This window comes from Notolepis coatsorum, assembly GCF_963971535.1.
Source record: "Notolepis coatsorum genome assembly, chromosome: 12".
Lineage (NCBI taxonomy): Eukaryota > Metazoa > Chordata > Actinopteri > Aulopiformes > Paralepididae > Notolepis > Notolepis coatsorum.
In genome coordinates, this window is record NC_140176.1 from 25,959,114 (window position 1) to 25,974,985 (window position 15,872).

The 15,872-nt window shown below is 43.4% G+C and overlaps 1 protein-coding gene across 1 annotated transcript in view; it reads left to right on the forward strand.

Annotated features, from left to right (window-relative positions):
- The window catches only part of pde1ca (phosphodiesterase 1C, calmodulin-dependent a), a gene marked incomplete at both ends in the record, with an annotated part of 234,391 nt that overhangs the window by 16,336 nt on the left and 202,183 nt on the right, over window positions 1–15,872 (forward strand). The window contains 2 exons of the mRNA XM_084325782.1: window positions 6,589–6,639; window positions 13,801–13,966. Of these exons, the coding sequence (XP_084181908.1) occupies window positions 6,589–6,639; window positions 13,801–13,966 (217 nt within the window). The remainder of the gene's footprint in view (window positions 1–6,588; window positions 6,640–13,800; window positions 13,967–15,872) is intronic.

Below are 15,872 nucleotides of genomic sequence, written 5' to 3' on the forward strand. Positions count from 1 at the left end.
ACGCGCGTTCATGTTTCTGAATGGTGACATTCCTCATCGCCGGCATCCCAGCTTTGATCGTTTGAGCCACTTAAGACATCTTCCCCACGCGTTGGGGAATCAGAGTGAACTTGTCGCCGATTTGGTCTCTGTCGGTTCCAAGATGGTTGCCCTAAGAGAAGTCTTTGGGAAATGTTGGAGAATGAGACCCCATGTGTTGTGATGGGACCGGAAGAAGTCTGCTGGGCTAGAGACGTAACCGGATATGACGCCCCCTCATTGTGCAAGTGGGCTGCTACTGTAGAATGCATAATCGGAATGTATTTTCTTTTTTTTTGCAACACAAATTTAAGACATGTTTAGGTGCCCTCAAAGACCTATATTAACTTGTTGAAAAAAAAAAAATTAGTGGCCTGATTTTTTTAATTTATTTGTATTTCATATAATGAAACAAAAGTAAGCGGGACTTTTGTTACTGCAACTGTTCCTCTGGCGACCGATTACATTGCGCCTCTCTACCATAAACAATTAGCAATTAAGTAGTGTAACATTTTGTGCATATGGACTAATACAGCAAAGGCACGGACTGCTGCTTCCCGGGTGCATGTATATTGTATATGTACACTGTACAGTACTGCTGCACTCGCTCGCTTCATATCTAGGGATGGGAATCGAAAACCGGTTCCCGTTGGGAACTGGTTCCTAATTGGCCGATGCCTGGAACCGTGTGGCTCCCGTGACTTTCGATTCCCTTATCGCTGCCAGGTTTTTCCTACAGTTGCGCAATAACGTTAGCGTTACCATGTAGCCATGGCAGACTCTATTTGATTCCTTAAGGGCTCTAAATTGCCTGGGTTTTGGTAATATGCTCCCAAAATGCTCCCGCTGTTTGGCTACTTCTATGTGCAGTGAAAACTACTTGAATGCTTTAGAACCTAGTCATAGATTTAGTTCAGGGTGAGCTAAAATTAGCCGCGGAGCTAACGCTAGCTAACGTGAGCTAACGCTATTTAATCAAGCTCACAAAGAGAGATAAACAGCTGACAGCGGATAGTACAGGTACAAATACAATAAAACAGCAGGTGGGGGCTGTTGTGTAAACCTTGTACTCTTTAGTTCACATATAATAAGAGACGGAGTGTTTGTTTACTAGTCTGTACACTGTACGCCAGGAAGTACCGTGGTGGTGCAACATACAAATGTGTCCGTGTAGCAACACAAGCCAATACCTGATAGGACAGGGTAGGGGTGGACGGTATAAACGGTATACGGTATAAACGGTATGAATTTGCTCTACGGTATGGATTTTGACTATACCGTATAACCGGTAGTGCAGCTCTAAAATAGCAATGACGTCATGTAACCACAGCGCGACTATTTCACTCGCATTTGCCCCTAAAAATAGATAGAATTAGTCATAGATAATAGATATGTGCGAACTAGAAAAAGTTATTTAGGAGGCTTCGCGCAGTGGGCGTGCCAGCCCCTCCCGCACGCATGTAAACACGGGTCTACTAGTAGTCTAGTGGGACGGGACGTCTCCCTGAGCTAACGTTAGCTTAGCTACCGTTACAAAATGACCCAGTCAACTATTCACTTTTAGTTTAATACATGATGAGGCATTGTCTAACCGAACGGTATCTAGTCGGCCAGCTACCGATAGCTCCTGACATCAACAAACGCTCCATCAAGTCTAGTAGAGTAGACGTGTATGATAGCTCCGTTAGCCGTTAGCTCACGTTAACGCAAATTAGTTCACCGTTCAAAACGAAATGTCCCATTGAACTAAATAATTCACTGAGGCGTTGTATTAACGTTATATATCCGGCTAGCAGTAGCTACAGATAGCTCCTGATATCAATGTCTTATAACACTGATTCGATGCGTATTCGAGCTGAGGGCTTGCTAACGTTATAGTACCAATACAATAGGGTCCAGGTGCAGCGCCGGAGAATCCTGGCCGTAGCTCTGCTCGAGGCTACTAGAGTATAGGTCCAGGTGCAGCTCTGGAGAATCCTGGCCGTAGCTGGAGGCTACTAGAGTACACACAGACAGTGGAGCTTGTTGCGTGGTGGCGATGTCTCGCAGATAATACAAGTACAAGTCTAATTATATAATATATATATTTTATAAAAAAAAAAAAAAAATTATATAAAATAAAAAAATTTTTTTATCAAAAACGATGATACCGTGATATATACCGTTACCGTCTATGCTTCAAATTATACCGTGATATAAATTTTAGACCATACCGTCCACCCCTAGGACAGGGGCCCGGGGAGGGAGCTCTGTGTGTGTGTGTGTGTGTGTGTGTGTGTGTGTGTGTGTGTGTGTGTGTGTGCGTGCGTGCGTGCGTGCGTGCGTGCGTGCGTGCGTGCGTGCGTGCGTGCGTGTGTGTGTGAGACAGAAGTCAGAGGAATAACGACCTGTTATTCAATAGATTAGTTTAAGAATAAAAAAATAAATACATTTTAAGAGAATCTCAAATACATTATTTTATTTAAGTGTAGGCTATAGTTAATGTTTTATTTTTTACAGTTTTTGTATTTTTCTGACATGGGGGCTCAACAATAAATGACAATCAGAAATGTCAAGTTGCATGTTGTTATTCTAACCAGCTTAGACCCCTACGCTCTGCATCTTCTGGCCGCCTCAGACCTACACCTATCCAAGCTCCGGGAGGGTCATCAAAGAGAAGTCGCCTATACTCAGTCCTTGCCCCACAATGGTGGAATGAACTACCCACCCCAGTTAGGACAGCCGAATCACGTCCAATCTTTTGCCGTCGACTAAAGACGCACTTCTTCAACCATTATCTGAAGAAAAAAATAATCGAACCCTAACTAACCGTACTGTCATGCACTTGTCCTAATAAACTAACCTACACTGTAGCACTCAACACTTTGATGAACATTGTTGCTCAGCTGATAGAGTTGTGCCCTTCCTGATGGCTTGTCGTACAGAACTTGTAAGTCGCTTTGGATAAAAGCGTCAGCTAAATGACTAAATGTAAATGTAAATGTAGTTCTGTTGCATTTCCAATTTATTTATGTAAATTATAAATTGATCAGGTATCGATAAGGGAATCGATAAAGAATCGAATCGATAAGCAGAATCGATAATGGAATCGTATCGATAAAATCCTATCAATTCCCATCCCTATTCATATCATAGCTGGGCAAATTAACATAGACTGAAACACACTATTGATCTCCCGGGCAACAGTATGTCATGTAATTTTATTGTACTTACTCAGAAGCATTTTACATGACCTAAACATATAATCTGGGACAGTTATTTCTGTAAACACTTACCCTGAAGTTGTTGAAATGGTCTAACTTCTCAACATTTCAATAGAGAGTCTGTTTACTGGGGGATGACATCTTGATTAGAACGTCAAATGTGGTATTCTCACTCCAAGTCACATTACATTCATCATGGCAGCGCCCAGTGGCACATCATCCAACTCTCTGCATAGGAGAATGGGAGAGACTGGCCGGTCGCTATAACCTTCAACCAATTAAATAATTCTGCTCACAGTTAACTGCTATATAGGCTATGTAATATAATAGCCTGATATTGTCTAATATCTCATCAAGTTGAATCAGATCCATTCTGTTTTCCTCAATGATGCTCTGCTTTTACTGGTGGAGGACGTTAGGACACCTTTGTAATGGATCGGACCATCTTCTGTACTGATCCATCAAGTTTTGCTAGTATCGGCCCAATACCGATACTGTGTATTGAAACGGTGCATCCCCAATGTTGAGGGTTTGTACTGCATTCACTTGTAGTAAAAGGGTTGATGAAACACTGTGATAATCATAATTAGCCGGTTGCCAAGTGCTTTTCTTAGACTTGACTGCAATAAAATTATGGTGATTCATGAAAATTATACTCCCTGTCATGTTCTACACTTTAAATTATAAGTACAGTGTATTAACTATCCATTATTACATATTTATAATGCAAATATCAGAGCCAGGCTTTGCTCACATGCAAGTATGGCACACGGGAGAGATGTCAAGGTTTGTGATCATAACAAGGTAATGTGGATTCGAATAGTCCTGATACATAAAGGTATATACCACTCTATAGCCTAACCTTTGATCAGTGGCATCGCATGAGGTAAATGGCAGAGGATTCCATCATGCCAATTGCCAAGTCAGATTTTTTTTTCACAACCTATGTTTTGATAATGCGTTAAATGTTGCGGTGTCAAAACCACTAATATTACGTTCAGACGGTAGGCGCCAACGGTACGTGAAATAACAAGCCAGGAGACTAGAGCGTGTGTCAACAGACTGTAAACCTGATGAGCATCATAGCTATTGTAACTGAGGAATAGTCTGCCTATACTTTTACACTATAGTAATATAAAATCACGGGAGACTTGATAGGTGATCATCAACAAAACGGGGGTTCCTTTATTTAATTTACAGTTTAATGTAACTGAGTGATCTAGTGAGCTAGAATCAGAATATTCTACCCATAAATAGTTAATGTCAAATATAAATAACTTGATTGCGCTCGTCACCAACGCAGGAGATGCTGGCTTCGAGCCCAGCTCTCGGCGTTGCTACCAGCTTGGCTGGTCGTTAATACTAATACAATTGGCAGTATTAGGGGGTGGGAAGCTGGTGGGTGGGAATCTGGCGTTGTGGACAGCGTGGACGCCTACAGGTCAGGTCTCGGCGCTTGCTCAGCGGGGCAGGACTTGGTGGAGATAGCGTACCCTCCCACGCGTTACACTCCACCAATGAGAGTCCTTGCTGCCAAGTGAAAAGAGCGTCACTGGCTTGACGGCGCACGTCTCGGAGGAAGCGTGCGTTCGACATCAGGACACCCTTGTACCGACTCGTGGGAGAACATGCGTACAACAACCAGGTAGGGGAGGGGGGGAATTGGCACAACGACTAAATTGGGACGGGGAGAAAATCAGAGAAAAATAGGAGAAAGAGAAGGTTAAAAAAATATATATATATATATATATATAAATAACTTGACGGTCATACCAAACCATTAGTTTTGACAGGAACTAACGTTAGCTAGTTAGCCAGCTAGCACCGGTGACCGGTGTTTGATTCCAGTCGACTAACGTAGCGTTTGCATTGCTGTCAAATATTAAATAATTTTTACTACGAAGGTAGCTTGCTATGGCAGTGATTGATTGATTGATTGAATTGATTGTTTGATTGATTGATTGAAAATTGTATTAACAGATTGCAGAATGGGTACAATACAGTACAGCTCAATACACACAATTGTTAAGGGGATGCAGACCAGAGAAAGACTTTTGTCTTGTTTACATCAGGGTCCCCCATTTTCAATTCATCATAACATTATGACATACATGACATACAGATAGACAGTACTGCTACATCTATACATTTATGACATACCAGAAACTGTACATTGGAGGAGGTTGGGTAGGTGGGGTGGGGTTGGGTGGGTGGGGGGGGAACTGTACATTGGAGGTGGGTGGGTGGGGGGGGGGGATTGGGTAGGGGGTAGGTGGGGGACACTGTACACTGTACATTGTAATATTGACAAAGCCATACTTGGTCATTTACTGTACATTGGAGGGGGTTGGGTTAGGACATTTGCAGGGGCCAGTTTCGAATTGCTGTCTCCCGTAGATGTTCTTTGAGAGTGTTTTTGAAAGTGGGTAGTGATTCACATTCCTTTACAGCTTTGGGTAGGGCGTTCCACATTGATGTGGCATAATTGCGAAACGTGTTTAGTCTCTTGTTTGAGCCGAATCTGGGTTTAACATGATTTGTGGAGCTCCCTCTGGTGTTGTGATCGTGGTATTCACTGACCTTTGGGAAGTATTTTGACATGTACATGGGTACCTTGGTCATGTAGTGTATCTTGTAGACCAGGCCCATTGCAAGTTGCTGTACTCTGTCGTCTACTCTAAGCCATCCTAGGTTGTCAAAGTGGGCAGGGGTGAGGTGGGTTCTAGGAGTCAGGTCAAACAGTAGTCTGGCCAGTTTGTTTTGAGATGTTTGTAATTTTGTTTTTAGTGCCTTTGAGGTGCTTTGGTACCATGAGGTGCAAGCATAGTCGTACTACCCTTGAATGAGTGCTCCTGCCAGAGTCTTCAGGGTATTCTTGTTTACCAGAGAGGAGATCCGGTACAAGAATCAAGTTCGTTGGTTGACTTTTTTTTATTACATTGGATGCCATTTTGTCACAGGAAAGATTAGCCTCTAGGATGGAACCCAGGTAGGTAATTTCATCTTTCTTTGTGACAATATTGTCACCCACTGTAACTGAGAAGCCGTCGGTCTTGCTGAGTTTGTTATTTGAACCGAAGAGAATGTAATGGGGCTGATATCAAACCTCGTCTCCCGAGCCCTTTATTCATTGTGTATACGTGTCTGTCAAAGAGAATAGTACTGACCTGTACATATATATAAATGATATTGAAAATGAATGGAATGTTCCCTCATCCTGTGTCTCCTTCCTCTTGCTGGATGGAAGATTTGAATCTTTCTTGTCTAATGATGCTTTCTCCTCCTCTCTTTCTCATCCTCTCTTTCTCCTCCTCTCTTTCACCTCCTCACTTTCTCCTCCTCTCTTTCTCCTCCTCTCTTGCCACAGTTGCAAATGAGGCCGGTGAGACCAACCACCGATCACTGGCACGGTTTGCACGTGAGTTCCCCTCATTCTTCATTGTTCACTACACACTACACACTATACACTATACACTATAATATAATAATAATAAACTTTATTTGTATAGCACTTTTCATACAGAAATTGCAGTTCAAAGTGCTTCACAACAGGAAAAAAATACAGGCATAAGCGAGCATAAAAAAAAGATAGAGAGGTAGCAAGGTAAGGTAAATCACAGTGTTTCACATTAGGATCTAGCATCCCAATAGGGAGGTGTAGTGGTTACGTCATTGCAATTTTTTCGTGTTCCACCCTCTGTCCAACGCAATGTATTCCCCATTGCCCATTTCTAAATCGTCTAGTTTAAGACAAATAAAGCATTAACATTTGCATGGTGTACCTTTCTGTGCTTATTCATCTATAGCTCAAGATGAAAATATTCGCAATTAATCATTAAAAAAATTGCTAAATTTTTTTTCAACCAAAAATGCTTAAACAATAATGTTAGTGATAGAAGGGAACTCATTTTGTGCAAAAATGGAAAGCTTTTCAATTTCCATGCGGCAGAATTGTTACAATAGCCGATAATCCATTTTCCCAATGATGAATCAATCCCTATACGGGTGGAACAACCAGTGACATCAGACTACACCTCCCTATAGGCCTTTCTGTTTACAGTTTCATTCAGTAATACAAATAATAAAAATAGAATAGACAGAGTAAAAACAAAGTGCGGTTGGATTCAGTTTAAAAATAGGCAAAAAATTATAAAATAGAACGGACATACAACAGAGCAGTGCATCAGTAAGAAGTAAAAAGTGTGATAAAATAGTTCAATTTTGAATTACAACAGAGCAGTGCTCTTAAAATTACAGTGCATAGAACCGACACATGAATTTGATAGGAAGTGTAGGTAGGGTAAGAATAGTGCAGGTAAAGTACAATTTGTGTCAGGATATCCCTGATGTTTCATTTAAATGCCTGAGCAAAGAGATTTTTGAAGATGTCTAGCGAGTTGGCTTCCCTGATGTTTTGGGGTAGTTTGTTCCATAGTTTTGGGGCATAGTTGATAAAGGCTGCATTACCGATCCTCTTTTGACTGTTTCTGGGAGCCTCTAGTAGTCCAGCAGCTGATGATTGCAGTGTTCTTGCTGGCCTGTAATTTATTAGAGTGTTGGCGATGTAGCTAGGTCCCTGTCCATTTAGAGCTTTGTATGTAAGGAGAAGGACCTTGAAGTCAATTCTAAATGTTACAGGAAGCCAGTGTAGCATGGAGCATGTTAGATGAAGTGGTGGAGAGTGTGCCTGTGGGGGAGAGAGTGGTGATTGGAGCGGACTTCAACGGGCACGTAGGGGAGGGAAACAAAGGGGATGAGGAGGTGATGGGCAGGTACGGCGCCAAAGAGAGAAATGCGGAAGGGCAGATGGTGGTAGACTTTGCAAAAAGGATGGGTATGGTGGTAGTGAACACTTACTTCAGGAAGAGAGAGGAGCACAGGATTACATATAAAAGCGGGGGAAGGTGCACACAGGTGGACTATGTTCTATGCAGAAGGGGTAATCTGAAAGAGGTCAGGGACTGCAAGGTGATCGCAGGTGAGAGTGTAGCTAGGCAGCACCGCATGGTGGCCTGTAGGATGACTGTGGAGGCCAAGAGGAAGAAAGCCAAGGGAGAGAAGGTAGAGCCAAAGATTAAATGGTGGCAGTTAAAGAGAGAGGGACGTTGTGTGGAGTTCAGGGAGAAGATAAGACAGGCGCTGGGTGGTAGGGAGGAGCTGCCGGTTGGTTGGGCAGCCACAGCAGATGTGGTGAGGGAGACCGCTAAAATGGTATTTGGCGTGTCTTCAGGACGAAGGAAGGAAGATAAGGAGACCTGGTGGTGGACTGAGGAAGTGCATGAAAATATACAGAGGAAGAGGTTGGCGAAGAAGCAGTGGGACAGACTGAGGGATGAAGAGAGTAGACAGGCATACATGGAGAGATGGTGGGAGGCGAAGAGAGAGGTGGCAAAGGCGAAGGAAAGAGCATTCAGCGAGCTGTATGAGAGGTTGGACACCAAGGAAGGAGAAAAGGACCTATATAGGCTGGCTAGGCAGAGGAACCAGGCAGGGAAGGATATACAGCAGGTCAGAGTGATAAAGGATAAGGAGGGCAAGGTGCTGACCAGCGAGGACAGTGTGGTGAGAAGGTGGAAGGAGTACTTTGAAGAGCTGATGAATGAGGAAAATGAGAGAGAGAGGAGGACGATCAGTGTGGAGGCAGTGAACCAGGAAGTGCAACAGATCAGTAAGGAGGAAGTGAGGGCAGCTTTGAAGAGGATGAAGAGTGGGAAGGCGGTAGGCCCAGATGACATACCAGCGGAGGCCTGGAGATGCCTAGGCGAGATGGCAGTGGTTTTTCTAACAAGATTGTTCAACAACATCTTGGAAAACGAGAAAATGCCAGAGGAGTGGAGGCAAAGTGTGCTAGTGCTGATTTTTAAGAATAAGGGAGACGCACAGAGTTGCAGCAACTACAGGGGAATAAAGCTGATCAGCCACAGCATGAAGCTATGGGAAAGGATAGTGGAAGCTAGGTTAAGAGGAGAGGTGAGGATTAGTGAGCAGCAGTATGGGTTCATGCCAGGGAAAAGCACGACAGACGCATTGTTCGCCCTTAGAATGTTAATGGAGAAGTATAGAGAAGGCCAGAAGGAGCTGCATTGCGTCTTTGTAGACCTAGAGAAGGCGTATGACAGGGTACCAAGAGAGGAGGTGTGGTACTGTATGAGAAAGTCAGGAGTAGCTGAAAAGTTTGTGAGGGTAGTACAGGACATGTATGAGGGCAGTGCGACTGTGGTGAGGTGTGCAGTGGGAGTGACGGAAGGGTTCATGGTCGGGGTAGGATTGCACCAAGGGTCGGCCCTCAGTCCTTTCTTATTTGCAGTAGTGATGGACAGGCTGACAGACGAGGTCAGGCAGGAGTCCCCGTGGACCATGATGTTCGCAGATGACATCGCAATCTGTAGTGAGAGCAGGGAGCAGGTGGAAGAGAACCTGGAGAAGTGGAGGCATGCACTGGAGAGAAGGGGGATGAGGGTGAGCAGAAGCAAGGCCGAGTATATGTGTGTGAATGGGACGGAAGACGGAGGGGTGGTGATGATGCAAGGAGTAGAGGTACCAAAAGTGGACGAGTTTAAGTACTTGGGGTCAACAGTCCAAAGTAATGGGGACTGTGGTAGGGAGGTGAAGAAGAGAGTGCAGGCCGGGTGGTGAGGGTGGAAAAGGATGACAGGGGTGATCTGCGATAGAAGGGTACCAGCAAGAGTAAAGGGAAAGGTCTACAGCACGGTAGTGAGACCAGCTATGCTATGGTCTAGAAACAGTGGCACTGACCAACAAGCAGGTGGCGGAGCTGGAGGTGGCAGAGATGAAGATGTTAAGGTTCTCTCTGGGAGTAACAAGGTTGGACAAAATCGAAAATGTCAGAGGAACGGCCCATGTTGAGCAGTTCGGGCAGAAAGTGAGAGAAGCAAGACTGAGATGAGATGGTTTGGACATGTGCGGAGGAGGGAGGTGGGGTACATCGGGAGGAGGATGCTGGAGATGGAGCTGCCAGGAAAGAGGAGGAGGGGAAGGCCCAAGAGGAGGTTTATGGACACAGTGAAGGAGGACATGCGGGCAGCGGGAGTGAAGGAGGACGACGCAGATGACAGAAACAGATGGAAACGGATGATCCGCTGTGGCGACCCCTGACGGGAAAAGCCAAAAGAAAAAGAAGACAGGAAGCCAGTGTAGAGCAGCTAAGACTGGACTAATGTGCTCTCTCCTTTTGGTTCTAGTAAGCAGTCGGGCTGCAAAGATTTGGATTAGCTGAAGCCTCTCTATACACTATACACTATACACTATACACTATACACTATACATTACACACTACACACTACACACTACGCACTACGCAATACATAATATGCACTACGCAATATGCAATACGCAATACGCAATATACAATATGCACTACACACTACACTATACGCACTTCGCAATATATAACACACACTACACACTACACACTAGGGCTGCACGATTTTGGGAAATAATCGAATTGCGATTTTTCTGACAGATATTGCGATTGCGATTACATTTGCGATTATAATAAAAAAAAAAAAGCAGCCCCACAAAGGTTTATTGTAAAATGTGGCTTGCATCTGGCCTACGCGGTGGGTCTTTTCGGGACACCGAGCCTGAAAATGTTTATTTTTACCTGGGAATCGATACCGGTACCCAACGGTACCTTTTTTCTGTACTTTACTCTCCCTCTCTGAAGTCTAAACTTCACAACACACAATTTAAAACCCCTTACCTCCCTCTCCCAAACCGATCTTGTATCTCAATGGGACTTCCTGGTTAAAAGAATTTATAAAAAAAGTTTTTTAGGCGATTTGATAATTGCATCATTCCAAATCACGATTTCGATTACAAATCGATTAATCGTGCAGCCCTACTACACACTAAACACTACACAATTATGACCCGCTCTAGTGAGTGCGCAGAGCTTATCAAGCTTATTTCAAGATCATATTAATTCAAGTGATCTTATTTTTGCTGGTTTAAAGAATACTTTACTGGTCTCATGATTGATAATGTAGCTTTGGTTCATCCAGACATTTGATAAAAAATTGGTGAGTAATTTTTGTAATGAGTCATCTGCACTGTCAGAGTCAGGTCACAATGACCATTATTCACACCGCGGCCATTTTGCTTTTATGTCACGCTCAGGTTGGGATTCCTTTCCACCCTGTGTGAATGGTTAATGGGCCTTTTTTTAATGGGGCGCCCGCCCCATATAACAACTATATATATATAATTTTACTACATATAACTACCTTATAAATATAACATATACATATATATATAAAACATATTACATATACCAACTATATATATATATAACCTTATTACATATAACTACCTTATATATATAACATTGTTACATATAACTAACAACCTTATATATATAACCTTATTATATATATATAACTACCCTTTCAGATGAGCATATTTTTTGCAATCCCCCCCAAATATATTATTGTCACTCAATAAAAGTGATGTTCAGATGTTACTGTAAAAGTAAGATGGCTGTGATATAAATTAGTTTAATTGTTTAACCGCTGTTGTCTAACATAATACTTTCCTTTAATACCTGTGACAGCACCATATGTGCTGATTCTTCCAACTGGTGTCTAGAGGGCAGCACAACATAAGCAAACACTGAGATGGAGGAGAGAGAGAGAGAGAGAGAGAGAGAGAGAGAGAGAGAGAGAGAGAGAGAGAGAGAGAGAGAGAGAGAGAGAGAGAGAGAGAGAGAGACAGACAGACAGACAGACAGACAGACAGACAGACAGACAGACAGACAGACAGACAGACAGACAGACAGACAGACAGACAGACAGACAGACAGACAGACAGACAGACAGACAGACAGACAGACAGACAGACACAGAGGGAGAGAGAAAAGAGAGACGGAGAGGACGTTAGGCAACAGGGGGCGACAAATACCTTTTGCTGAATTACACTAGTTATTGGTCTGGTTGTCAGTAAGGGACAACAAACAGGAATGGTCACATATACATTCTCACAGACTATACATCACTATAGACTTGTTACATTAAAATTAGTAAGTTAAAATGACTTTCCTTGACATAATAACACAGTCATAGTCACACTCATAGTCAGTCAGCCAGTCAGCCAGTCAGTCAGTCAGTCAGTCAGTCAACCAACCAACCAACCAACCAACCAACCAACCAACCAACCAACCAACCAACCAACCAACCAACCAATCAATCAATCAATCAATCAATCAAGCAATCCATAAATCAATACATCAATAAATCAATCAATCAGCCAGTCAATCTTAGTATGAGTCACTCCTGAGCATTGTGTAATAAAGTAATGAAGTAAAAAACAACAACAAGTTTTCTATTCTATTTTAGAACAACTATCAAAATATGACACTGATCAAATTAACAAATCTCAGCTAATCAAACGTGGCAGGAGAATGTTTAGGAATAACAAAAACATTTGTAGGCTCTTTGCAAAATCAGATATCAACCATTTGAAGAACTGTTCACCTGTGATGAATGTATTCCTGTCATTATCGATTACTATTGATTATGATTATGGTATGTTCTTACTGTCTTCTCCATAGTAGATACAGATTTCCTCTCTGTGTGTTCAGCAGAACTAGCCTAGCCTAGCTTAGCACAAATAAATGGAAGCTGATATGGACCACTTGTAGCCTAGTTTAAAACTCTGGAGACGTGTTTTTGGCCAACAGCTAGGCCCGCTGATCAGCATCTGCTTCCATTAATGTGTGCTAAGCTAGGCTAGCTTGCAGCCGCATAGCTTTCTACTGAACACACAGAGAGGAAATTGGTATTGATTGATTGAATACTTTATTGACACAACAGTAGGACAACATTTGAAAAACAATAACAGTGTCATCACGCTGGTCAAATGGATAAAACACAATAAAGCCATGGCTTGTTTCCATTGTGGTCCATTGTGGTATCTATCTTCTTGTCTGACTCTGGAGAAGACAGTAGCCTACAGTAAGTGGATTTCCCATAATGTTGGCATGTTTTCTTTCTCGGTTTTTCTCACCAGCGGTTGAGCGCCAAAACCCGAGAGTTCTCGGGTTTTCATCGGTTTTTCTTTTATTCGATTTTATCATTCTATGCAGTGTCACGGACCTCCGTGTTACCATAGGAAATCATTCTGAGATCCCTAGAGTGCAATACCGACCGCATCCTGCTAGGTGGCAGTATCGCCCACCCATTGAAACCTTATTTCACACTGTGTGTCACTGTGTTTCATCCGGGCGGAGAATTTAGACCAAGCCAAGTAAATCGCTTCATCCGACCACTACGAAACGCGTTCAGCACATTTGAGGCATATCTTGTGCCACTTCATGTCAGGGACCCAATCGACATCAATACTGGAAATCGCGATCAGACAATTGGAATATTCTTTTATATACCTATTATATACCTTTGATTTGGAAATAGTAGCATGTTTTTTTTTATAGCAAAATTCACATATCGCTCCGTAACACAGTTCACTCTGAAACTATACAATATTCACCACGGCAATGGGGGGGATTCAATGGGATTCATTCAAAATCGATGAACATATTTTATTCTTTGTTTTCTCCCCAAAGGCTCCAAGTCTCAGAATGCTCTGTGGAACGCCATCACGGCCGGGATCGGCATCAAGGACAAGGACAAGAGAGGGATCCTCATTGACCCTCGGAGCCCAGAGGAGATCCTGGCTGATGAGCTGCCGGCCGTGGATGGACCAGATGCCATGGAGAAGACTGCTATCAGGTCTGACTGACCTACACACACACACGTACACACACTTTTTCTTAGCTGTCCATCGTGTTTGATGATGACGCTTGCTCCAGGGATGGGGGGGGGGGCGCTGAGCGACGCTGCCACTGGTGCCACTTCTCATGGGCGTTGAGTTCGATCCTTGAGCCGCTACCCGTCTGCAAATGGTACAAGGGAAGCCAGATACCAGGGAAGCCAGATACCAGGGGGATGCCAGCCGCCCGCAGGTGTCGTTGCGTGCGCCTCTCAGATCTTCGGTATTGGTTGGTTTGGTGTATTTGGAAACTGCCGTGGCACAAGTGACTTGCCAGGCTGATCTTTCGATCTGCATGGTGTTGATGTTTGCACACTTTAGGAGGTCCCTGGTATAGTCCTTAAAGGGGAACTCCAACATTTTGGGAAATTAGCTTATTTAACATCTTCCCTGGAGTTAGACAAGAAGATACATACCTTTTTTGTCTCTGTGCATGCATTTTAGCTTTGGGAATAGATGCTCCGTTAGCATAGCTTAGCTTCATCACTGGAAGTGAGGCAGGACAGTAGCCTTACAGTGCCTTACAGTGTATTGCAAGGTCTGACATTGACCAAATTTGATATGCATGACCTTGGTGGGCTCTAGGTCAACTCCTGAAAAGGGGGTCAATGTCAGACCTTGCAATCAAAAGTTAGGGGGCGCACTGAAATTATGGCAAGGGTTATTAGCCCCCTAACTTTTGATTGCAAAGTCTGACATTGACCCCCTTTTCAGGAGTTGACCTAGAGCCCACCAAGGTCATGCATATCAAGTTTGGTCAATGTCAGACCTTGCAATACACTGTAAGGCACTGTAAGGCTACTGTCCTGCCTCACTTCCAGTGATGAAGCTAAGCTATGCTAACGGAGCGTCTATTCCCAAAGCTAATTTCCCAAAATGTTGGAGTTCCCCTTTAAAGCATCTATTTTGGCCTCCAGCAGCCCGCTTTGCTACTCTCAGTTGGCCATTCGGGACTTGGTGGGGCAGGCGGTGGTCAGGCATACGAATGGTGTGCCCTATCCAGCGAAGATGTTTTTTGGCCACAGCTGCGGCCATACAGATTGAATTGATGTTGTTGAGGATGTCTGTGTGGGTGACTCGATCTTCCCAGGTCAGGCCAGGTCAGGACACACACACACACACACACACACACACACACACAAACACACACACACACACACACACACACACACACACACACACACACACACACACACACACACACACACACACACACACACACACACACACACACACACACACACACTCAAAACTCTCATGTAATTTCTTTTTACAAATCCTACATTGAGTCTGTCTTAACCTCTTCTGTAATCTGCTTGTCTGGCAATCAGCCATGTGGCCAGCAACCTAACCTCACTGACCTGTACAACAGACTACAGCTAAATCCACCCTACCAGTCTGAGATTAAGATCCTACCTTCTGGCTCCAGGGTCATATTTCTCTTGTAAAGACCAAAAGGCATAATTAATTCCCACCACCCTGGGGGTAGATAGATAGTAGTTATGGTATTGTTCTTTGATGATGATGATGATGATGATGATGATGATGATGATGATGATGATGATGATGATGATGTTGATGGCTAACTATGTCGATGTTGTTGTTTACATAAGGTTGTTGAATACAACTCTATGATTGGTTGTCTGTTGTTTTGTGTAAGGATTGTGTAATAATTGTGTAAGGATCGTGTAAGGATTGTGTAAGAATTATGTAAGGATTGTGTAAGGATTGTGTCAGGATTGTGTAAGAATTATGTAAGGATTGTGTAAGGATTGTGTAAGGATTGTGTCAGGATTGTGTAAGGATTGTGTCAGGATTGTGTCAGGATTGTGTAAGAATTGTTTAAGGATTGTGTCAGGATTGTGT